The 26,642-nt window shown below is 33.4% G+C and overlaps 1 protein-coding gene across 1 annotated transcript in view; it reads right to left on the reverse strand.

Moving 5' to 3' along the window:
• LOC118186524 (cell adhesion molecule Dscam1-like) overlaps window positions 1-26,642 on the reverse strand; it is a 685,332-nt gene that overhangs the window by 307,957 nt on the left and 350,733 nt on the right. Inside the window, exon 5 of the mRNA XM_085815869.1 lies at window positions 25,799-26,095. Coding sequence (XP_085671995.1) covers window positions 25,799-26,095 — 297 coding nt within the window. The remainder of the gene's footprint in view (window positions 1-25,798; window positions 26,096-26,642) is intronic.

Genomic DNA, 26,642 nt, shown 5'->3' on the forward strand with positions numbered 1-26,642 from the left:
ATTATGAAGTTTACGCTTGGCTTCAGTATCAGTACACTCCTTTATGACGCATAAAATGTTTCATCGCACTAAGCAGAACAAATGTGACGTCTAGCATAGGATGTCAGTCCTGCATTTTCTCTCAAGATATTTTGCAAGGGTCGCCTACCAGAATTATTTGAAGTATTTTCTACTTTCCATACAGTTCCATCACTAGCAATTTCTTTACAAGTGTTAGTCTGAATTATGTTAATTTCACATTCCCTTTTGAGCGTCTACTAGTTCCCGCTTTGGCATTCTTAGGTACAGAAGAATTTGAACTCGTAGAAACAAATCCATTTGTACTTTCACTTGAGCTAGAGGATGATATTGCTTCTCTATAATAAAATTAAGAATCACAAGATGTTTCATCTCCATCTTTATTCTGTAGAATTATTTTCGATTTCAAAACCGGAATCGGTATCAGATAGTTCTTGCATCAGTTTCACGATTTCTTCATACGTTAATCCTTTTCTACGCACCATTAGTACGCCACTATAACAAATTCATGTAAATAGAATAAAGTTTTCCACTAAAACTTGTTATTAATAATAAACAAAATATCTACAAAAAATCTACAAACGTTCAGATCAAAGTTCAGCTCATAATAATCTCTTTTCCCTGTTTTCTTTCCACAAAGAAAAGTATTGCACATATTCATGTGACTGGCAGATGTGAAACTACGCAGACCCACCATATTCTTTTCTATTGTTTGTATTTTGTTTAGCAGGTGCAAATAAAAATAGTTTACAGAAGTAACAGTTTTCAGATAATACAATGGAATGTATTTCTCTCAAAGGGATCAAAATGACACCTGCCGTATTTCTAGGTATAATCATTTGTTAGGCCTAAAATAAAAATACAATTTTCTTGAAATTTTTACTATTTCGTAAATCACAATGATTTAGGAAAAGTCGAGAAAAGATTTAGATATTTGCGAAAAAAAAGAAGAGCTGTCAGAGATAAAAGTTCGATAGGTGTCAAAATGACCCCTTCTGTAATTCTAGTGTTTTAATAAGGGTTTTTTTTGGGGGGGGCTTAAGTGAGCGTTCAGATTTCTGGACATATTTCTGAACTAAAGGCTTTCTATAATATGCTTCTTTTAAAGTAGGAGCTCCAAGTCCTTTGGATCTTCATTTTCCGTGTGGTCAGCAACAAACATCAGAATTAGGACCCAGACATTTATCGCAGCTATCGTTGCTATGGTTACAACCCAAGTCGGAATTATCAAGGAGGGAACTAACCCTGAAATGCCTGTTCTAAAGTAAGAGACTATAGTGATTCAGGTATTTTTATTAAAATTCAAAATTAATTATCTTATAAAATTAAAATTAATTTAATTAAAGTCTTTTCTTTCGTAGTGAGTGCTTTGCTCTAGAAAGTGAATAGCGCTTCATAAGAATGGATTTCAAGATAAAAACTGAAATTTTTATTTTTTCCTGTGTATGATCCTTTCAAATTTGCAACACAAATTATCATAATAATTCGCCATAAATTTATTATAAAATCATTATTATCTCATTATTCGTACAAAATATGAAATAACTTTCTTAAATATTTACTCCAATAATCATGTATAGTAGCACTGAAAATTTAATATATATTTCATTGAACTGAAAATACAATATATATAAATTTTATCTCGCACAGATTACGATTGTATACATTTTAATACATTTCTTTGAGCTACGATGTAATATTCCAATATTGCAAGTTTAGAGTTATTTTGGAGATAATGAAGATGATATACGGAAATCTCGCGAAACATTGCTTATTAATTATTTAGAGATTCAGATTTTAAAATATCTTTTTTTATGTCTTTTTCTTACTTCTAGAAAAGAAAAGACAGTGCACTGCTAGCCACTTGAGTTTGCACAAAACGTGTTGTAGAAAACAACGTTTTCAGTCAATCAAATGAGTACAAGGTTTTCTCAAGTCAATCAAATGAGTACAAGGCTGAACAAGTAGCGTTATACACAACATATTATAATCAGGCGTGTCGCAATATATGGCGAAACACGAACTTAAGCATACTCAGTGCATTCGTGTTCGTCTAAACTCTCGAACAGTGCTCCCATGAGCTCCAGGAAATTGTTGTTGCCAGCCAGGACGTGGGACGTATACTTGCTTACCTATACTAAAGGTTAGGTGTCCTCGCCTTACTTCACCTGTCTACTAAATGTACTTTGATACTGTACTACTTGTTCATTGAACTACTTATTTATTTTATTAAGTATTAACTTCTTATGTGCTTTTATATTGCACTATTTATTCATTGTGTCACTTTTACCCTTTATGATCTCCGTTTTCTATTCTGATATTGCAGTATCTTTCTTGCACTCTCTGTTCCCAATTCTGTAGCCATTGACAGCCACCTAGCCCCTTTAATCTTTAAATTGTTCAATAAGTGTTGGATAGTGGAGGACGAGAGGCATACACCCGCTTACCTGTCATCTACAACTTCCTGATGGCATCATTAACGTTAGTCGACTTTAGAACCACGTCGTCTGCATCATCGGCGTAAAAGATAAGCAATGAAGTGGAACTACATATATACTTGGGAAAGTCTGCAATGTGACATAAATACACAGTTGGGTCGATACGTGACCAATGGAGTACTCCTGCGTTGCCTAGAGTCTTTTTTGAAATACAGTTCCGGACCAGAACTTAGAATGTTCGGTTTGTCATGAAAGGATGCAGAAGTAAAATAATCTTTTTGTCAAAATGCAGGTCAATCCATTTGTAAATGAGACTCTCATGCTAGGCATGGTCTACAGTTTTGCCACGCCAAGCATGAGGATAGCAATATTGAACTTGCAGTGTAAGGCAGCCCTGAGAAATTCAAAAACACTAGTGAGTTGCTTCGCAGATGACCGTCTTTGTGATAGCCTGAATGTATAATACCAACTCTTTCCGCTTTTCCAGCCAACAGTGCCAGAAAACGGTCTGCGAATGAAATAATTGATCTCCATTGACCAAGCTGAATATTAACTGATTCACTGCTTAAAAAGTGGCCTTACGTTTTCAATCTGACTTAAATCGTGGCCGACCTCCATTTCTTATTTGATTGCGTATCAAGTATACCAATTAACATCCATTTTCTACTTCACTGAAACGATTTTTTTGAGTCAAAACTATGGACGCTAATCACTCTCAGAAACATCATTCACTTTGCAATACAACTTAGTGCGTACTCAAATTTCAAAAGGTATCATTTCTCAAAGCATTGTCAGTCGCCTAATTTTCATATTTCAAGCGTTACCTTATGCGCAGGTGTTCAGGTTTTGCTTTCCATTGCATAAATAATTATATGATTGGATAATAATTGCAATTTTTAATAACAGAACATATTGTTTGAAAGTATGCTTTTATTTTAATCCGTAGGTTATATTTCAGTTTGATACAGGCTGACACGTTAATGAATGAATGCAACTGTAAAATTGGCAGCAGACAATTTATGTTGCTAACATGCAAATGTACATACCAACAAAAATTTAATGAAACGCGTAATGCCCAATATTTACATTAAAGTAAGGACGATTAAAACTGTGTAGTAAGTTTCCTAATTTTCTATTAGTCAAGTATATGAAAAGAGAGAATATTAAAGTTCTCCTCGGCTCAGAAATAAGGCTACAGAGACTTAATTACATACGAAAATACAGAAAATAAGAAGTTTAATTTAATTTGAATATCTTAACGATTATTTCAACATGAACTTTAAATATTACATTTTTGTTAAAATTTATGATATTAATACTCGAACGTTATTGCAGTACAAAATATAACTTAAGCTCTTTTTCTAATAATAGTTTTAGATGTCAATTATATCAAAATAATAGTTAATTTGAATTCCTACTTTCGGATTTTGTATTGCCAATGCTTACGTATTTTTTTTTTTTTTTTTTGAATAATTTTTGTGATAAGTGTGATTTTCGGACTAACAATGCTGGGCAACAGAAGACTTCAAAAAAAACTTCTATTGAAGAACTGGATTTTCTAGAGGCATTTCACATTCAAAAAAAATCTTTCTGTTCTAGTTAACGACCCTAATTCCAATCCATCTGTGCCTTCAACCTTTAAAGAAATTATGTTTTAGTTCTGGTTTCATCAACAGATGACGCTAATAGCTTGACCCCTGTCCAGGCTTTCTTATTTTATCTTATTTACCATAATCATTATATCGTATCTCGTTCATATTTACCATAATCATTATATCGTATCTCGTTCATTTGCGCTTTTGTAGCAGACTATGATGGTTCGGTAAAGCCATAGAAACTAGTCCTGTGAAAATTTAAAAATTTAACGCTGATTTTTGTTGTTTGACTTCTAAATTAATATTTGTTCGACGGGTTATTGCATCTTAAATGCTTTAATGTTAGTTAACCCCCCCAAAAAATATTTCAGCTTTCTGTATACTTTGTTTTTCTGGTTTCAATTTTTATGGGTGTGTAAAATTTAAAGTTACAAATTTTAAAGTAAGGTCTCTTTCTCTTGAAAAAGTATGGTTACACTATTTTTTCAATTATTATAGTAGCTTCAATTATAGTTTGTTTCGTAGTTTGACTTCCTATGACATAAATGAATTAATATTTTGCTACTAGTACTTCCATTGATATTATAAAATTGCTCTTACCTCGAGCCAAAGAGAAAAATGGCAGAAGACATATGAGGCCAGGTTAGACATGGCAAGTTCTACAGACAATTTTTACCTAAAGGAATTGCGACCTCTTGTAAATACTGTATTGACTCTAGATAGTGATGTTTTAGACAATCTGAGGAACTTGAATAATGATTATTTGAAATTAATCAGATTTTAAAGTTTTGTTTTCAAGTTCATATGTAATACAAGAAAACCTGCTGAGCAACACAGAGGACCACTAAAGTCAGACGAACTAAACCATGCTGGATATTGTTTAATCATAAGAACTTAGGTGAACGTTTTCTCTTCGGAAACTGCCTCCCTTAAAACGGGAAAAGGTGTTACGTCAAAAAGTGAATATTTCTTAATTTTTCTTTAAATAAAGATGATATCATGCGTGTTGGAGTACTTTTGAATCAATCAAATCTGAGCTACAGTCAGAAATATCTTATAGTTCTGCAAGCTAATTAAACTATAATCTAATGAAATTTATCATAAAATAATTATTATAGGAAGTATTTACATGTATAACCTCAAATACTCTTAGCGGTGTTTTTGGCTCATGTGTGGCAAATATTTGGCGAGGCAGACTGCTCATGTGTGTATACACAGCTACCGATAAAAGTCCACCGCTGCCTGGCAACTAATGGGTGACGTTCCTTACAAATGTGTAATTCAAAGCTCTCCCTTTATGAGGACCGGAATTGATTTTATGTAATCTTGAATGATTTCTTCGTAACTTAAAACTTTAAAATATTTTGCTGTATTTTATATTTGGTCATTTCGAAACTTTCTCCTTTAAAACTCCTTCTACGCGTTCAAGATCAGATAATATGGCTTTTACTATTTTAGCATATTGATACCATATTATTTACCGTAATGTACACTTGGAAGGGCATTCAATGACTCATCACTGATAAGAAAAGAGTGATCCTCTCCTTGATTACTGATAAAATGCGCGAATGTCGCCCAGACAATATAGTGGTTAGGGGGAGCCTAGTAGGGTAACGAAGGGCCCGGGTTCGAATCCCGGAGAAGCCATGGATATTTGTAAATGTAATAGAGTAGGTGTGGCATGGCGGCACTCTAAATATGCGGCGAGTCGGAAGTCCTCTCGTGTGGATTGGTGGAAGGGAGAGGGGTGGGAGACCCCGAATCCCTCCGGGGTGCTCTTCCTTAAAATTGGGGGCGGAAAATAGAAGTCCAACCTTTCTTTGTAGTAAGTTCTGGAAATCATTGTTCCATGCAACAACAACAAAGTACGCGAGTATTACTGATTTTCCCTGTGCCCTTTCTAATGTTACAGTGATTTCGGTAAATTGTTTCTAACTTGGTTAGATCTAGATTCGGTAAATCGATTCTCGATCGGTTAGCTCTGATTTTAGCTTGAGTCTAGGTTAGTTAACAGATACTTCAGATAATAGTCTCAGTTAATAGAAGTTCAGCCGTACATCAAAGGCAAATTAACGAAACTACTACGCGCAATTTATAAAAAAGCTGTTGTATATCATGAACGCAAGTTGTGGATATTTTTATAACTGACAGCATTACATCATACACAACCCGAGACATCTTCAAAAATTGAACTAATATGCAGACGAAGGATATAAGTATTATGTAATTAATTTTTTGTATGACGTTATATAAATTGTTATCAATTGTAAATAACTGCCAGGAAATAAGATCAGCATATTGATACAAGATGCAATTGATACATTTTATTGATACATAGAAACTAAATACATGAAAAACAAAGCTTTCCTGACATAGGTTAATACCGCGAAATAATCGTCTAGAGAAACTTACAGAAAGGTATATGTGTCCAATTTACCTTTGGCAACCGTTAAATTAAATATGTTGTTTGATGATAATGATATTGTTTTAAAAGTAGGTATAATGAATAAAAATATTTTAAAGTATGCCATTCTGTTTCATTCTTTGTTTATTGAAAAATGAACCTCAGGTTGTCGAAGTAAGTACATTACGCATAGTCGTTACAATAACTGAGCGCATAGTATGTGAATTTAAATTAAGCTGGTCTTTCAAACCTCAGTAGTATAAGCAAATAGATTGCAAATGGTTATTTCTTTTTTACGTTAGTCGAGGAATCATGAACACTTGGTTCATTTGCATTACATCAGTGTCTGCGATTTATAGAAAGCCTCTTTCATCTCATCATACTTGCTTCAATGAATTTCGACGCATTATTAAAGGAAGCTTTACAAATTCCTTCAAAGCATTCGCAAATAAATGAGATTCCCGGAAAACATTCCGTTCGTGGAAATTCTATTTTCATCACGCTTCTATGAAAGGCGAGAAACACAAAGTGAATGGAAAATTTCAACTGAATGAATGCACACTCCAGCACAAATCACAACAAAATTGACGCTTCTAGACGTCAAACTTTTATTGAGTGACATGTCCTTTCATGTTAGCAAGAGAAAAGTGGGCTTCATTTCAAGCTGACGCTCTTGATTTCGTATTCATTCTTGATAGAAACTATTGAAACCGAAACAGAGCTTATTGGTGTTGAGAGGGAATTTAACATGTAGCCGAACGTATGCATAGTATATTGCGCTGGAAGCCTGGTTTAGTTGTGCGGCATCTGCATTCGCTGTAGCTTTAAGTCAGGTGAGAAACAGAGATGTGCTGCTGTTTGGAGATGATATATTATTGCAAATTTTTATTAATGCAAATGGTCTGTCTATGTTACGTGTAGAACTAAGAGAAAGACACAAATAATATCTGATATGAAAAGATGGTACAGTATTTTCAATTAAACTTATTTTGTGTGTGTTCGCCTTCTTTGTATTGATTTAGTAAAGTTAATGTTATGCAAATTTATTCGTTCATTGATTTAAAGATTTATTAGGATAGGATATCATTATGCAAGCACCTGTTGTTTGTTATGCATGAATCTCTGAAAATGACGAATATTTGTGCAAGAAATAACTCATAAAGCTGAAACAGTCATTATGCTGAAGATCTTTTTTTAATTCTGAATAACAAATATGTAACTAGGAACAAAGACTTGTCTTTAATAAACTTGGGTGAAGAAACAAAACTTTTGGTGAAATAAAAACAGACAACAAACAAAGTAATCGTAAGAATACGCGAAGTTACATAAAAAGAACAAAATAAATGACTTGAGATAATTTCCTTGTCTAATAATCTTAAAACGTGTAATAGTTTCGTTCTTTAAAAATTCCATGTTATGTAATTAATGGTTAGTTGCTGAAGATAAACCACAAAAGGATTACTAGACTAAGAAAAGGATGCCTTCGTGGAGGACATTCCTATAGCATTCAGAAATCTTCATAGATTCAGCTAATTTGTCGGTATTTGAAAGCGGGACGAATGCCAGTGCTTAAGAATCTTATGCATTATATTATTTGTAAGGCTCGTCTTATATAACTCGACAGTACTAGACTGTTTGATTTTAGCAAAGCAAACGAAGTATCGTTCTGTAGAAATGACATTATGAAGGATATTCATGCTCGAATGAACTGAAAACTGGCTTATATTCATACTTGTTTCCCAAGATTCAAAATTTGCATGTTTATAAATACTTTTCATGCGAAATAAAGGACTAGCACAAACACAGATTTAATCTCTAGAAAGAAATAAAGCTACATTAATTTAATTTTGTAACTGGAAGAAGTATGTTAATTATTGGTATGAATAAATAATCGAATGTGAAATGCACCGCATCCGCAAAAGTCCTTACCGGGCCTAAATTTTCGCAGAAATATACTTCCAAACACACAAAAAAAATTAAGTAAGACAAATATTGACATTTTGGTGTTGAGAAATTTTCAAAAAGCAATTTTATAAAACAATTACGAAATCTAACTTTTTAATGCCCCTCTATACTTAAAATTTTATGCGCATTATGAAACATAAACACAATAACTGTGACTCTCGTGCGACAAAAATTTACCGACATAATAAATTTTCAATTTGGACATCATATTAAGAGGCCTACACAGTCTGAAGAGCGAATAAATCTCTGAAATAAATTGTCAATTTAGAAAAAGGTTTTTAATCTTAATAGATTACGTGATTAACATTTCTATGCATATCCTAGTGAAAAATATTGATAAATATACGTTTTTACTAGAAGGGAATGCTATTTGCAGAACAGTATAGATTTCGCAGCAATGTGAAGCTCCAGTATTGACACACAACCAATTTGTAATTTTACTGTAATATTGTGCCCATTTCAGACACAAAATTTACTTTTTAATTTACTTACCAAAACAAACTCATGTGCTTGCAAATTACTTAAATTTAAAGGAATGTATTTCCTTATTTCTAATTTAAAATTATAATCCATATTCAGATCCATTTCACACACACACACTCAAAAAGTACAAATTTAAGACCGTAGTAAAGGAGACTATGGTTGTGTTTATTATTACCGGGACCGTGCATGCTAAGTGATTATGTTAAGAAATACAAATAATAAGTAAAGCAGTTTAACCAATTAATCTATTTTATTCAATTTAGGGCCTTAGGTTATTGGTTAATTGATAAGTAATAAAAATGAGAAGTACGTGTATTGAGAAAATCATGTCTATTATTTTATCCTGACACAGAACAGGCTTTGACAATTTTAATATAGCAGTTATCATTGTATCACACTAAAATAAGTTTCTTAATTAACCACTATTACATTACTGCAATAAAAGGCCATCAACTGAGTTATTTTCATTATTATCGACATCAGAAAAATACAGCGAAGAAAAATTCAAACTGCTCATTCATTTCAATCCCTTACATTTACTCTGATTATGTGTAAATTAAGAAAAATTTAAGGAACTCTAGACAAAACATAATATGAAAAAAAAAATAACTTATCTAGCCGGAACCAGCTTGGCAATGTCACTCAACGCTGGAACGGGAGTAGGAAGTCGAACCTGGACCTCTCGAATACGAGCCGAGTGTGCTACCGTTACACCATGAACACATGCTGAAGGAGGGAAGATATACCCACCTTTTAAAGGGCGATTGGTGATTCAGGGACCCAATCGCAAAATCTTAGCGGTGATGAATTATTGTTTACCATCTTTTAGTTCGGGAGCCACTATAGAGAAAGTAATTTTAGAATTTTACAGTCAGGAAACTGAAGAAATCCGCAGTGCCTTCACCGGAAGTCGAATCTCGAATACGTGCCAAGTGTGCTACCATGAAGGCATGCTGGAAGGAAGGAGAAAATACCTTCTGAATCTCCATGCGCTACTTGTGTTCCACTAATTGCTTTTCTCTTCGTAAAATTAGTTAGTCTGTTTCTTTTAAAGCATTTTGAGGAGGGAAATCTTAAGTGAATTCGCTGAAATATATTTATTTTCAAACACTGTGCCTATCATTTGCTGCTTCTTCGTCTTTTGACTGATTTTTCATTTTTAAAACATCTAATTTGTCTTCATTTTTCTTATTGGACGCTTGTAAGGTTTATCCTAATTTTCTAACAATTAATTTTAGTTAAAACTACTTTCCTGTCCTTCCTAATTTCAGCTTACAATTTCCTACCAGAATGTGTTTTTAGAATCGCGTTTAATACAAATGAGAGTGGTATTTAAGTCGAAGTTACACTGACTGAGATAGACAGCCTCAGAGTTTCTGACTAGCATGCATTCGCCTTTTGGCTACGTCTCTCTTTAAGTTTTTATTACGCTCGGCCGTATTTCAGGCAATTGATGGCTTCACTAGCTTATTCGATATTAAGTTCAAGCCCAAGTGAGGACTTTGCTGTACGCCATGAGAAAAAGAGTCGACTGTTTAACTCTTATTTTGGAAATAAAGGGTAATTAATCCTTCTCGAGTTTAAGTCTCTGTTCCTGAACTAAAGCGATTATTCACTTAGCTGTTCACGAGGTTCCTTCATATTTAGCTGTTCGATAAAAGGGTGTAATCTCACAGGCTTTTTCCATGTTTTTTCATCGCTCTGCCCCATGACTGCTTCCGCAAACTACAAGGGAAATAAAGAGTACTGTGTGCTACAGAAAAAGATAAAGAACTTTCTACATATTTCAGGCAAGAAACATGAAACTCGTTTGGATAACGAAAGCATCACTTGTCGAATAGCATCAGATATGAAAATAAGGGAAAAACCCAATCAAATGGCGCTAAAAAGCTGCAACACCACACAGTGTTAGCCTTCTCTTAAACAGGGAAGAACAGTGAAAATAACCTCTAGCCATAGTTCTAGGTGTATAAAGAAAAATAATCATTTAAAACAGACCAAATGAATTGTTTTGTTATCTAACTAAGTATTAGGAAAAGTAAAAAAAAATATCAAAATATTTTAAAAGAAAATAAAAAATACGAAAAATTCAATTTCGTTTGAGGTCAGAAGTTCTACATCCGCCATTCTAGTGTTAAAAGTTTGACTTTAAGTACTATTTATGTATTTCATTTCCCAAGAATTTTATCTAATTTACATTCTGTGCGTACAGGCTGTACAAGGCTGCCGATATGTATATCTGTCTACCCTGAAAAAAAAGTTCAAGCAGTCAGGGTAATAAAATATCTCTGATTGTACATGTTAGGTATGCGTTAGGTACGCGTTGTCTCTGATAAAAAAAGATATATCAGTTTATAAAAATGGTGACTAATGGTACTTACTTGAATTTGATTCGGGCTGACTGCATAAGGGTTTTCATAATACTCTACCATGTCACATTTTGGCACTTGTGGATGCAAGACAGTTTCTCTTAGAAAGAAGTACTTCACGAAGTCTTTGGCTACTTAAGCCAGTAGCCATAGTGTATTTTTTTCAAAATTTATTAATAAAAATGATAAAAAACTATGGTAAAACTCTTAGAGAATATTTTAAGAAGTTTTCAAATTTAATTCCGTAATGAAGATAAGTAGAAAAAACTGTCTGCAACATAGACATAATTACCTAATATTTATGAGTTCAATATCCTGAAATGAACTAAAGGAAATAATTATGAAATATACACTTGGGATGCTGTTGGGGTAAATTTTAATTATTCCAGTCTGAAAATTTATTTAGGTAACTTGTACATTTAGAAGTTGGTATAAAGAACTCCATTTCAAGCCCTTCCTTATTCAAATTTAATTAACTTTGAGTAAAACTCATTTAGCTAATTATTAATTTAGCTAATTAGTAAAAAGAAGTTTAAGGTACTTGGTTTATTCAGAATGACTACAAGTAACGAAAGTTATTTATGAACATTCTACACAATATTTTATATATACATATTATAATGCAAAATGCTATTAGAATAAGGCGATGCTTTTTTTACAGTAGTGTTATTCAAATTTTAAATGATGAAAATTTATGGTTAGGTTGCAAGATGGGTAAAAAATCCTAAAAAGTTTCAATTTATGTTATACAACTAACGTTTCGCAGTAGAAACTGTGAAAAATTACTTATAATCTCAAAAACATAAATCTCTGTTATTTGTTGACGCCTGCCTTTCCGTAGGATCTTTTGTTCTCCTTAAACGTAGGTTAGGTTAGGTGTAGGGGGTATGGCATTTAACTGCGTACGAAATGATTGCATTTTCTTACCACCTGACCATTCGTTGCTTAAAGATATATAAGCTTAGCCCTTTGCATTATTTATGAGTGCTCTGTGTCCTACTTCATGTTATCTAGCGAGGCTTATAGCATTCGTGTGAAGTTGCACGCGGAGATATTGTACCTATATTTAATGGCTTTGTTTTGCTGTTATTAAGCACTTTTTTTGAGGCTGATTTGCGCCGCATAGCTCTTGATTTCTGGTTACGATAACTTTCACAATTTTATTCCCTAAGTGCTTAGCTTTTAGTGCATGTCTTAGTTTAGGGATAAATCCTTTTCTGAATTTGGCTTCTTTAGATGAAGTGACTCTGTTAATGGGCAGGAAAAAAGATAATGTTCCGGATGACCCCTTTCTGCACATACACCAATCTGGTGAAGAAAGATTCCTTGCACAGAAGTACGTTGGAAAAGGGCCATGCCTTGTGATAAACCACGTGATTTGTCTGGTAACATAAATAGGAGAGGAGTTAACGTTGGGAAAGAGTTTGTCAATTATTCTCTCTGTATTGCAGCTTCCCACTTTGCTGCATTGAGGAACCTTTGCTGCCTTGGTCTCTGGAGGAATTTCTGAGAATTTCTTCAGCTACTGATGATTTGCTGTTTGTGTTCGCGATTGCAGGCATTGCTGAGACACAATTTATGTAGATGTATGTCCTTGGGGAAATGCCTATATTGAACTTAAATTTGAAGTCCTTTGTGTTATGGGCATTCTTACCACTTTGCAAGAAGCGGTTAATGTAATTCTGAGCAAACTGTTTCTATTGGACAGGGCTTTGGCGCTTCGTTATAATGGACAAAATCATGGTTTGCATTAATTCTTGTTCTACGTGGTTTAAAAAGTTTTTGCTTTTGTGACATTGTGATCTTTCTTTTTCGTTTGTCTTAAAGTTTAACCAGTACTTTTGTTTTCCTAGGCGATTTATCCACCTCCTATGCTACCTTTTTTAGAACGACTGACTACATATGCTCCCTTTCATGAGCTGTCCAAAGAATTAGTGGCATTTGCTGTTTTCTACTTGACTATCGCTGAAGATCGTATCCAGTACCCTGCGAAATTGCCATTGCTCAATCTGCTTTCTTTCTCGAAGAACACTCTTAATGAGTTTTTGTTGTATTACGTAGGTGAGAGGTTTCTATGGAGGATGTGCAGTATTTGTTGTATTATAGCATGGAAATTTAATTCACACCGAAACCGTTCACTTCAGTAAACCATTACAGTGTTCCAGCTGGAAAAGTTAGCTCTGTGCAAGACTATATTATGGATCAGTCATCATTCTTTAAAAGAAATTATAAATCAAGTCTAACAAAGAGACAAACTTTAACTTTGTCGGCTTAGAGGAAGCTTTAGCTTATTGAATAGAGTGCTAGTTGACTAGATAGCAAACATTGCAGATTAAAAGAGGATATTGATATAAATTTATCATAAAACTCTGTGAAACGTCGTCTGTAAAAGGAAATGATAAATATATGACAAGAAATAGTGGATTAAAGCGAAACATGCAGCTTCATCTATTAAACATGTCTCAAAGAATAGCATCAAAAGCATTAGGAGAGATTATTTCACTTCTCATTTATCAACTACATACTATCATTTACAACAAATATTCGGAAGTAATTTAAAGAATTTTTAATTAGAACTTCGAATTTCGCTGTGGAAAGGTTTCCATTGAAGTAAATACCCTTCACTATATATGTCTCTCCTGTTTTTGAAAAATAAATATAGAACTGACAAACATTACTCTATCTGTGATCTTTCAAGTGAGTCTTGTGTTAAAGGATTCAAAGAACAAATAAGATTTATTATTGAAAACAAACATTAGATAATTAGTATTTCTAAATATAGAATTTATGTAGATGTAACATGTTTTTTACTATAATTACTACGATTTATATCATGTAGCTTTGTTGTGTTACGTACACTGTGTCTCTTGTTTTATTATATATATATGTGTATGTGCGTGTGTGTTTGTGATGAAAACAAATTTACAATTACTGATGTAGGAACACTGGGACGTAGAAACGCAGAAATACTAACGGTACAGCATGTAGATAGCAAAGAACGTAAGTCCATATTGAAGAGGAAGAATTCTGATTGCGTAGAATGTTAAAAAGTTGAATCCGTAATGAAAAGGAAACTAGGCAGTCGAAGGGGACTAAATTAAATTTTTATTTCAATTGAAATTTGTGGCTACAATTTACTTGGCATTCTAATGGTGCCTTTTCAGATCATTTAAATTTTTGGCCACTGGTGAAGAAGAAGACAGTCGCCAAAACTACGTTGTGAAAAATTATCATTCGACACACTTTAGATGGACGCCAATTTCACAGTGTATTAGAGTTATCGAAGCAGAAAACATGAATATATCAACTAAGCTCTCACCAGGATTCGATTTTGGATCTCCCGATAACCAGTTGGACGTGCTACCAATTACACTACAAAAGCATGCCATGAGGAAGAAGAAACATTTCTTAAACATATACACAAATAAAAGGAATTGTTGAATTGAAATTTGTTTCTGATATACAGATGGAGGACAAAATAATGCGAACACCTCTGAAAAAGTATGACTTATTTCACACCTGCAGTATAGCCGCGCCACGTGCAACAGAAGTCTGCCACCTAGTGAGCGTGAAGGGGAAGGTATCAGTCTCTCAACAGCAGTCACCTGCGTTGAATGCTTCGATCGAACTGTCTGTGAGAAATTTAAATGTCAGGCCTGTCAGAGTTCCAAAGAGGAATGATAGTTGGAGCGTGTTTAAGTGGAGCATCGGTTACAGAAATAGTAAACCTTGTGGGTTGGGCAAGGAGTATGGTATCAGCCGCGTACGAAAGAGGGTAAGACGACGTCTTCAAAGCATAACAGTGGCCGAAAGTCAAGGCTGACTGATAGGGATAGATGGGTCTTGAAGCGCATAGTAGCCCGAAAGCACAAGCAATCGCTATCCGAAATAATATCCGAAATGAACAGTATCTCCAGGACTCCATTTCAACAAAAACTGTCAAAAGGGAACTTCATGCTGCGAACATTTATGGCAGAGTGGCAATTCGTAGACCCTTGGTGACAGCAACTAATGCTTTCAAGCGACACCAATGGTGCAGAGATCACAAAGGTTTGCCCCCACAGCAGTGGCAATAGGTAATATGGTCAGATGAATCGTCATTCACCCTATTTCAGACGATCGGACACGTTTATGTGTGGAGAACGCCCAAAGAAGCGTTTCATGCTGACTGCCTCTTGCCGACTGTGAAGCATGGGGGTGACGCCATTATGGTATGGAGTGCGATATCTTGGCGCAGTTTTGAGCCACTTATTATTCTGCATGGGAAGATCACATCCAATCACTATCAAAGCATTCTAGGGTATCATGTCCATCCTTTTGTCCAGACAGTATTCCCTGGGAAACGACCCCTTTTTTCAAAATGAAAACTAATCCGCACTGCTAGGTTTTTTTCTTATTTTGTATTTTTATACGCTATGACTTCTGTTTGGAGTAGTTTGCAGTACAGGCTTGAGTAACTGGGCATGTGAATTTACAATAGTCAGAATGTCTTCTCTAGGCAATTTTCCTTGTATGGTTACCAATCAAAATCATGTTCTACAACACTTCTACGCCACAGGCTAGGAACTAAACACATACAATTGTATTTTTTAAGGAGTATTATAGAAATACATTACGATTATATACTATTATTAAAATTGCTAGTATTTTACATTTTCTTCTTTTTCTCTTGCTTGGACTAATAGATGCCTCTAACTTTGTATAGTATTTAGGAGTCTTTAATATTGGATTGGTTCAGAAAATTTCCAAAATAGGAGACCGTGCCAAGTATCTCTTAAAATTCACTTAATCCTTTTGTCCGAAATAAAATTCCACAAAAAAGTTAAAATAATTTTGGGTCTAATTAGCAACTGATTCATTCAAAGTTTCTTAGTCTATGTTCCTCAAAACCCGCCGTTGTGGTATTCGTAAAAAAATGAGCAAATATAAAATTCAGATTAACTGTGTATATCGCACTATAGCTGAACAGCTCAGAGTTTGGAAATTCCACACGACAGTCGTCTATCATTAGACATGGTCTAGACTAAAATTTTGTTAGACTTATTACCGGTTACCCTAGCAATGGGTTTCCCGTTCTAGTCTAGTTATAAAAAAGAGATTTAAAGTACTGTAACTCTCGTGCTTCTTACCAGCAGTCATCCAAGCATAGAACAGCTATGCGAAAACTGACAGACTCATTCATTAATTATAGCGAGTACCAACATTTACATAAATTTTAATTAATAATATGATGATTATCGAAATTATAATAGCCTATTTTAAGATTAAGAAATTATTATAACCTAAAAGGAAAATGGTTGCTGAAAGAAATTTTGGGGCTATGTTCCAGTTGTATTTCATACGCGCACAAATATATACTCAACAGAAAAACGATTAAAAATACAGTAGCATCGTAAATGAAAGCATGGTTTATATGAAAAACTATCTTGACAAAATGGTATTCTGTGCTGAAAAAGTATTAGACGAAATGTTATGACTATTTTCAAGTTATATTCACAATTATCAAGATTTTGTATTAAAACTAATGTAACCTTTCTTGGTTGATGTCGCAATTTTCGTTCAGGGCGTAAAGTTATGTAAAAATAAAAGCAAGTGATATATTAATTTAGAAATCAAACAACAAAAATCAGCTTTATATTTTAAAATTTTCACAGAACTAGTTTCGATGGTTTTACTGAACCATCATCCTCAGCTGCAAAAGCGCAAATGAACGAGATAGGATATAATGATTAGATAAGATAAGAAAGCCTGAACAGGAGAAAAGCTACTGGCGCCATCTGTTGATGAAATCAGAACTAAAACATAATTTCTTAAACGCTGAAGGCAGAGATGAATTAGAATTAGGGTCGTTAACAAGAACAGAAAGATTTTTTTGAATGTGAAATGCATCTAGAAAATCCAGTTCAACAATGGAAGATTTGAATAATTTTGGCAGCAGAAAAATTGAAAGGGCAAGGAATCCTGTAAATACCCCAGGAATTCATATCCGGAATGGGGTCCTTGAGTATGGAACTCGAAATTTTATTAATTTTATTGATGGAAATTTTATTGATCCGAAAGTTAAATTTCGGCAAAATACGTGCTTTATAGCTAACTGATGGAAAGAAGAGAATGACAATAAAATGTTTATAATCTCCTAAAATAAGAGTGTGGCTTTTGGTTTGTTGAGATGAGAATCTATTCGACTATAACATTTACACCTTACAAAATTCAATAGAGTTTGTAAAAAAAGTTAAAAACATTTCTCCTAGAAATTTACTCATGGTTTCTTTTGATGTAAAATCATTATTCACCAATGTACCAGTGGAAGAAGCATTAAGATGTCTATAAACCAGACTTCTCGAATTTCATTTCTCTTGCAACGAAATTGATGAGTTAATTTCTCTCACTCAACTCTGTTTGAAACAAACGCATTTTGTTTTCCAAAATAAATATTATAAACAAACTGAGGGATTAGTTATGGGAAGCCCCCACAGTCCCGCCCTGGTTGATATCTACATGCATTATTATGAATCAAAATTGTCTGAAACTTTAAACTTCCCTGTATGGTTCCGCTACGTAGACGATTACCCTGTTTGTTACCCAAGGTAATAAAGAGGATTTAAATAAAGTTCTTTCAATAATGAATTTTATTGATCCTGCTGTTCTGTTCGCTTTTGAACTTGAGACTTGCAATTCTCTTCCGTTTCTCGACATTCTGGTCACACATAACACATCCAACTTCAGCACTAGGGTTTACCTTCATCGGTTTGCCTTTCACCACACTTTAAATCATATAATCCGACTAAACAAAAGTTAACTGCATTTTATTTCTATGTTTTCCGTGCTGTTCAAGTTCGCTTCTCCAAACTATCCCTTGATGAAGAACTAAATTATTTAAAAGCAATAGCTATTGACATGGACTTTTCACCTAACATTATTAATCAAGCAGTTAAAAAATTCTCATTTCAACACACCAAAAGGCACACTTTTGTTTTAGGAGATTATAAAAATTCTGTTGTCATTTCCTTCTTTCCATCAGTTAGCTATAAAGTTACACGTATTTTGCAGAAATTTAACTTTCGGGTCGTTTATTCTCCCATCAATAAAATTCCGAGTTCTATACTCAAGAACCCCATTCCGGATATGAATTCCTGAGTATTTACAGGATTACTTGCCAGTGTGGTTTAATTTACATTGGCCAAACTAAGAGAGCCTTAAAATTTCGCGTCAAGAAACATGAGGCTTATGCTAGAAAAAAGGAAACACAGAAGTCTTCTGTTGCCCAAAATTGTTGGTCCGAAAATCACACTTTCAGTTTTTCTGCTGTCAAAATTATTCAAAAACATCTTCCATTGTTGAACGGGATTTTCTAGAGTCATTTCACATTCAAAAATATCTTTCCGTTCTAGTTAACGACCCTAACTCCAATCCATCTTTGCCTTCAGCCTTTAAAGAAATTATGTTTTAGTTGTGGTTTCATCAACAGATTGCGCCAGTAGCTTATCTCCTGTCCAGGCTTTCTTATCTTATCTTATCTAATCATTATATCCTATCTCGTTAACTTGCGCTTTTGCAGCTGAGGATGATGGTTTGGTAAAACCATCGAAACTAGTCCTGTGAAAATTTGAAAATAAAACGCTCATTTTTGTTGTTTGATTTCTAAATTAATATTTGTTCGCGTGTTATTGTTTTGTTAGTGTAGGGATATAGTTTAGGTGTAGGAGTTTAACTTTCTTGGACCTTTCACTACATCTCCGCTGCTCCTAAAGCAGTTAAAATGTTTTACTCTTTGTTAGTACACTGGTGTGAAAAAATTAGGAACGAAGAGGTGAAATTAACATAAAAGCGTAACAAGGTAACAGAAATGACCGAATGTCCAACCAGAAAAGAGACTTGGGACCGGTACAGGAGTGCATGAATATAAATGCTATATGACTAAACAGAATGTGTGTTATAAAGTACACAGGTCGTAAGCGAGCAGCTGTTCGGTGAAAGCTACTGCGCAGAGTGTAAAATAATTTCAAAGAGGTCAAGTTGATACTAATGTAGTGTAATGTTAATGCTTCAATGGTATGGTGTTGAACTCCAGTGAAAACGCTAATGATGGAACACCACATGAAAATTTTATTGAACGCCCAAAATATGGATACATACAATCAACAAGAGAAAAACCTCAAATTCTTTTCTTAAAATCAAATTCTATACATTTTACGTGCGAAAGCAATATGTGGCTCTCGGACCTGCGTTTTTAACATTGCCAACAATTTAATTATTTTAATAACAACTATTGAAAACGTATTCGGAAGTTAAATAATAATAATTTTCAGCTTATGCTCACAAGACATCCTTGTCCATATTAATCTTCAGTTTCTTCTTCCTTTATGCGACCTTATCACACTACCGTGTGATATGGCTAACCGACAATCCAAGAGACATCGTCTGAATGCCTTTTCCAATGTTCACATCATTGGAAAGTTAGAAGAAAGTTGAAGTGTGACAAGTGGGGCATAGGATTTCGGGATCGCTTATAGCATCTTTTCACGAGCCTGGAGAGCATTCCAAACGAGAGAAAAATTTAGCGCCTAGCAATGGTAATCCATGAACAACAACGGTGGTGAAGACCGTATATTGCCCTACTGGTGTGAAGAGACAATCGGCAGGCAACTCGAGTTATAGCTAAGTACATGCAATAAACTACCAAACATCAGATACCACGTTTTACTTTGGCCAGGAGGCTGTAAAAATGTGGTCTGTAATGCATAATGAGTAGTGCATAGTGTTCCGTTAACATTTGCGCTTTAGAGATGCCGATTTCAGTGGTGCCGAGAGCGCAAGAACTGGATACAACAGGAATAGGGGCGAGTAGTATTTCAATTTAGCCTCACGAACTATTCTAGATGTATACACATCTGGAGGGAGAAGGGAACATCACCCCTGAATCATTATGGAAAGAGAGCCTTTGGGAGTTGCCGGAGTTCTTGTTTGAGGTGGTATCATGCTTGGTACTCTTACTGACTTCTACGTTTTCCAGAGAGGTTTAGTCACTGGTGTCCGCTACTGCACCTGGGGTTCCTAAAGTTCTCTTGCCTCTCGTGCTTCTGTTTAAGGGCGTTGTGGGTCAACTTCCTCTTCACGACTGATAACGTTACACCGCATCATACAGTAGCTGTCTCAGACCTTTTGGAAAAAGAAGATACTCAATGCATGAATAGACTTGCAGGGTCCCCAGACATAAATCTTTCTCGGGAGACACTTGTCAGTTACGTGATCAATTGCCAGCAATGATTCTGCAGCTGAAATTTGTGTTGCAAGATAAATGGAGAGCGATACCTCAGCAACTCATTGGCAACCTTGTCCTCATCATGGACAGATTTTGTGATTCCTGTATTGCAGTCAGGACTGATCATATCCCCTTCTAAAGAATTGGTTCCTGTCATATAGATATTTCCGTCTTCTTTTCAGTTGTGCTCGGACCTATGTTTTCAGTAAAAAGCCTTTTTAAGTTTTTGTTTTCTTGTTCGGATGGTTTTGCTCAACTGTACCATATTTACGCATCTTAGAGATTTTATTATTTTTCAGTTATTTTATTTATGGACATGATTTCGGTGGAGGGAGAACACTTTTGAACCATGTTACGTTGGAAAAGCATCTCCTCTTTAACCTTTGTCGCTCCAGTGTAATTTAAAGGTTTATTTGTGGTTTAAACTCTTTTTGTGAAGTTTTACACTTTAGAATAAACAGACTCATATATAACATTATACCATATTCCAGCGTTTGTTTTGTATTTTTAGTTGTAAACCACAAGAGATGGCTTAATAAACTGTTATATTGGTTTTTAATTTGACAATTTTATGTTTGCTGTTGACAAGGCATTAAGAGCGATAACTCGATAACAGCTTAAGATGCTCAGTATGTTAGCTGTTAGGCTGAAGTTTATTTTAAGCTTAATATGGTATAGTACATTAATTTAAAGTACGGTATTTAAAAGTATTTTTAACAATTCAATTCAACAATTCTTGTAAAACTGAAATTGTATTTAATAAACAATAAAATGAAATTTGATACAATTCCTATTTTCAGAATAATTATGTTCACTTTCAAAGCGTAAAATTATTAAATTAATTGCATAGGAAATATTTTATTGCATAGGAAATTTAATGCAAAATCTTTCCAACACTAGCGGATTTCAGTATTACAAAGTCTTTCACTTAACCCAATCAATTTTTAGTCAGAAATTTCAAAGTTAAAGTATAATACCTATATATGTGTTAAGAGAACGTATGATCGAAATTTATTACGTTTCTGTCGAAACCGAATGATAAAAAAATTTCATTACATCCGACTCCAACAAATTGAATTTTCTATTTGTTCTTTATTTTATTAATCAGACTTTTTAGGACTTTTTCATCGAAGAAATTAGAGCATAAAATGTTTTAAAAAGAATGAAAATTCGGATGAAATTCTTCGAAATATTATCTGGAAAGAAAAAAAAAAAAAAAAAAATGGAAAGCGTGCATAACTAAATTAAAATTTTAGTTTCAAATTACCTGTTTTTAATTTTGCGATAAAAATTGTTTCCTCGCTAGCTTTGAAGATCTTGAGGATAATCTTATGAGGATATATTTTGAATAAAATTACAGTGTTAAATTATATGAGCTAATTTCAAATGAAGTTTATTGGATATTCAACTACATATATATTATTAGAATAAACATAATCTACATAAATTAGAATTTAATTATTACCGCCTAGGAACAGTATTTCAATACATTGTTATTTAAATAAAGTAAATTAATATATAACTCAACTAATAAAATAAACGTCAGATTGGGCTGCTGAGTGGTAACCATTAAAAATGCCGTGGAAGTTTATCTGAATGTTATTTAGTATATGCCAAAAGATGTGTGCATGAATATGCGTTTGATACTTTATAAAATTGTACAAATGTTAAAAAAATTACAATAGAAAACAAAAATGTAAAAAAGCAAAAGTAAGTTACTGTTTGTATGCCAAAGAAGAATTCATTTTTCAAAGCGAAATAATTTTCATTTAGCAAATTCACAGTTTAGGGATTATCGCTGTTCGTCACAAACGAAATTTGCTTCTTCTTTGGCATACAAACAATACTTTAATTTTGATATTTACATTTTGTTTCCATTGTTAAAATTTTTTAACATTTGTTCAATTTATATAATTTTATAATGAATCTTATATGTTCAAGTAAATAGTAGGATTTTTAATGGTTACTATTCATTTACCTAATTTGATATTTATTTTTCACATTTCTAAATTAGTTGAACTGTGTATTAATTTAATTTTATTACCTCATAGTTTATTTAAGTTATATATTGAAATACTATTCCTATGAGGTAATAATTAAATTATAATAATATATGCATAACATGTAACATGAATAATTGATAATATTATTGTGACTGAGGAAAGTAAAAGGAAATATTTTTTCACATTCACACTACGTACACAGACCTTCAAAGCATTGGAATAATGCAGACACCGCCATAACGTTGAAAATAAAATTTGTAACGCACTTATTTTAGAGCGTTTCGCACATAGAATAACACAGTCGAGCAAATAATTTGTAAGTTAGAAAAAGTGACAAAATAAATTTTTCTATTGAACGTTCCATCCGAACACAGAAAAACCATCCTACTGACTCAAATGTAATAAAAAGAAGTTAAGAATTATTCAGTACTGATGTAGGAATAATGGTAAGTAGAAACTTAAAAATACAAATGCGCAAAAGTACAAATGTTGATGGCCCAACACGTAGATCTATATTGCAGAGTAGGGTTTCTTGACCACTTTTTATCACTGAGATTTTTCCGCGACCCCAGGACCCCATAATATTTACAAAAATTTTGTGGGACCCCATAAGTATTGCGCAAATCCGTCACACGCGTGAGGGAAACTGTCAATTATTTTCACTTGTACTGTAATATACTTTTTGCAGTTTTAGGTCATTAAGTTTAATTTCTAATTTTAAGACATAGAAAATGAGAAAATTTTAAATAAGTAACACACGAAAAGAGTGTCACGTGCAAAGCAAGAAAAATGAACGTTGATATTATAAAAAGAATGCCTCGAAACGTTTTCGTTTTTTTCTTTGTCTCTATTGTCATATCTTTTTCTATGTTTACATTAAACATATTTGGTAATTTTAAAATTATTATAATAATTTTAGGAAATGTTAAAATTGCTAAAATTTTTGGCGACCCCCTTAGGGCTCGCGACTCAAAGTTTAAGAAACCTTATAGGAAGAATTCGGACTGCATAGAATGGTGAAATGTTAGCAGCCGAGACAGATAAGTATTCACTTTTATTCCTCGGATGGAATAATCTTTTCAATTTTTTTAAAATTTCTTAATATAGTATATATGAAATCTAGACTTTCCAGAAAAGAAAACATCATGCCACTGATGAGTCTGCATGCTTTAGTGAAATTTTTATTGCAGGCACTGATAAGCGTCAAACTAAGCAGTGGCTCATGCCACTGCACGCGTCACTGCACTGCACGCGTAGCACTATGCGTGCGGATTCCTAGTAATCTGCTACATGCGCATTTCGTAACCCAGTGTCACGACGTTTATTAAACAGCCACATCTTATACTCTGGGTCACCAACTGGGCAGGGATGCAGATAAGATGTCTATTTTCTTGGTAGTTGAGAAGTGAGTGCCATTGAGATTGCACCCGTATGTGTAGTATTCCTGAACTCATCTGTTGCAAATTGCGAACAATAATTGTGAGGTATAATAATCTGCAGTTCTGATAAGCTACATTCCTCTCGCTATCGAATTATGAGACACATTGATATGAGTTCACTCTTCTTACACGAAGTCTAACACTGCATTCAACACAACAAATTAGGAGTAAATGCAATTTTCGAATGAAAAATCTTCATTTCAGTCTGCCTTTTAGTAACATTTCCAGCTATCATTATTCTAAACAGTAAAGTACACATGTCGCGTAATGCTTACTATCCATATAATAAACCTTTTGTATTTATTATCAATATTTTAGAGATGTTCTGCTTTTCTTTTATGGTCTAAGAGTTTTCATGAGAAACTCTGTAATGTGTACTTTATTTTTGAAAATAAAACCTCTGATTGTGACTATCACAGACAATTCTGTGATCATCTCTAAATTTATAAAAACTTTCATTTTTAAATATTATTAATAATTACATTACTAAATAAATTTTTTATGTTATAATGCCTATAAATTTCAATGATATCCGCTAAATAAATGAAAATATTTAATGTCAGAATTTCATTCCATTTCTTCGTTAGACTTTCATCCAGATCTTGAGTCATTTTTACACTGTTTTATTTAATTTGATTTTCGCTATTTGCTTAGATAAAATCTTGAAATCGATAAAAACGCCTTTTACCTACGAGGATTTCTCGACAAGTTTTACACGTAGGTATTTGCAATAACAATGCCGTATTATGTTGACTATATTGCACAGAAATGTCTTCAAAATTAATGTTTTCTAAACTAGTTAGTTTGAAGTTTTCTCACAAATCCTTGTTTAACGGTCAAATTAACTATTCAAAAATCCTGATTTTTTTTTACACATAGACTATACAAAAACTTTATCTTCGAAATGAAGAGTATTTAGACGTTCTAACACAGTTTTCTGAATTTTGAAAATTTTCAGAAATTCGCTCGCTTTGATCAGATATGATGCAAAAGTAGACGCAAGAATAGATTTTTACGTGGAAAAACATTTAACCGTTCATTAGCAGCACATGGTTTTCAAAGGTGATGAGATTCGATTTATAGGAGATCAAATCAGATTTAAAGTAGAAATTTAAATGAATGCAATCTTATGGCAAATTTGGAAAAATAATTTTTCTGCGTTTAAAGGCAGTGATTTTCCTTTATTTTTTACTTCTTTTGCTCTTTCAGAATTAAATATAAGAAGAAAGAAACATAAAATTAAATATATAAAAAATTAGTTTCAAATTACACAGTTTTAGTTAAACATATTTAAAGTTAAGAAAAGTAAAATATTCTTTATGATATGCGGCAAAGTGTAAAATCCTTAAGACTTACATATACGAATTATATTAGGACACTAAGAAAATTTAAAGGTATAACAGAAGCAATATTGTCGAAATGACATAAGAAAGAGTATATGTAATCCGCTTAAATTTCGATTGTACAGTTATAATTTGCAATCTACCATTCTTAGGAGTCCCATGATTTTAGTTTTCATCATATATGAATATACTATGATCAGGAATGTGATTATAAGTGATTTAGGAAATTGTTTAAATTTTACTAGATTCTTAATTTGCTCGAATTTTTCCCATTACTCTTACTTTTTTGCGCAATTTTAGAAAGATTATATATACTCATAGAGAGAGAGATTTATCCTTTTTAAAATATGGTTATAGCAGCATTTCTATATTTGACGCGAATTTAAACTTCAACTTCATTTAAGCATTGATTGCTTATTTTACTTAAAATTAAATATAGCAGATTGATTCTAAAATATTAAATCATAAATCCATCTTACCTGTGACAAGGATTTCTGTTTCTGCCGTGTCCGAACCCACGCTGTTTTGCACTTTGCAAACATAGTGTCCTGAATCTTCTACTCTTGCATCTCGTAATACTAAGGTTCCATCCAGTTGTAGAAATCGGTTTCCTATTTGTAAAGGTTGAAGCCTATCTCTGGATTCTTTCTTGTACCACTCGTACGTTGGTATAGGAAACCCCTGAGAGGCGCAAGGAGCTTCCAAGGTTTCTCCCTCGGGAACCTTCAAGAGACGCTTGTGATCCGTAATTCGGGGAGGAACATCTCGAAAGGATTCTGGAACAAAATATGATTGCAATGCGGAGATCAATAGAGATGAGAGATATTTGAGGAGAATTCTGCGATAATGAATTCGCTTTCTTGTATTTCCCCCTCCCAGTGGGCTCAGTTCCTGCAATTAAGTAGATCATATACGATTTCTTTAGGAATCCTCGTATGTGCTGCGTAGAACTTCCATAAGATAAAGTTTCAGAAAATGAGAAGAAAGGATTAGTAATCAGATTCTTAATAACTACCAAATCCTTTCGTTGGAAAGGTATCGTAAAGTAGTATTTATTATATTTTGTTGCAGAATAATAGATTCTTCAGTTTTATATTAAATACAATTTAAATTAGATTATATAGGATTTAATGTACATAATTTAAGGAAAATTTTGGTTTAAAATACTTTTAAATAATATTTTATATAAAATTTTCATACTTACGCTATCAACAATGCTGTTAGAATCTGTCCTGTATATTGCACTATAAATGATAAAGTATCTAGATAACTTTCCGCAATTAACATTAGAAGTTTGCTTTTATCATAATACTGAATCATTTA

The sequence above is a fragment of the Stegodyphus dumicola genome, chromosome 4, assembly GCF_044657685.1.
Source record: "Stegodyphus dumicola isolate Sdum_Otavi_A_Nest chromosome 4, ASM4465768v1".
In the NCBI taxonomy this organism is placed as follows: domain Eukaryota; kingdom Metazoa; phylum Arthropoda; class Arachnida; order Araneae; family Eresidae; genus Stegodyphus; species Stegodyphus dumicola.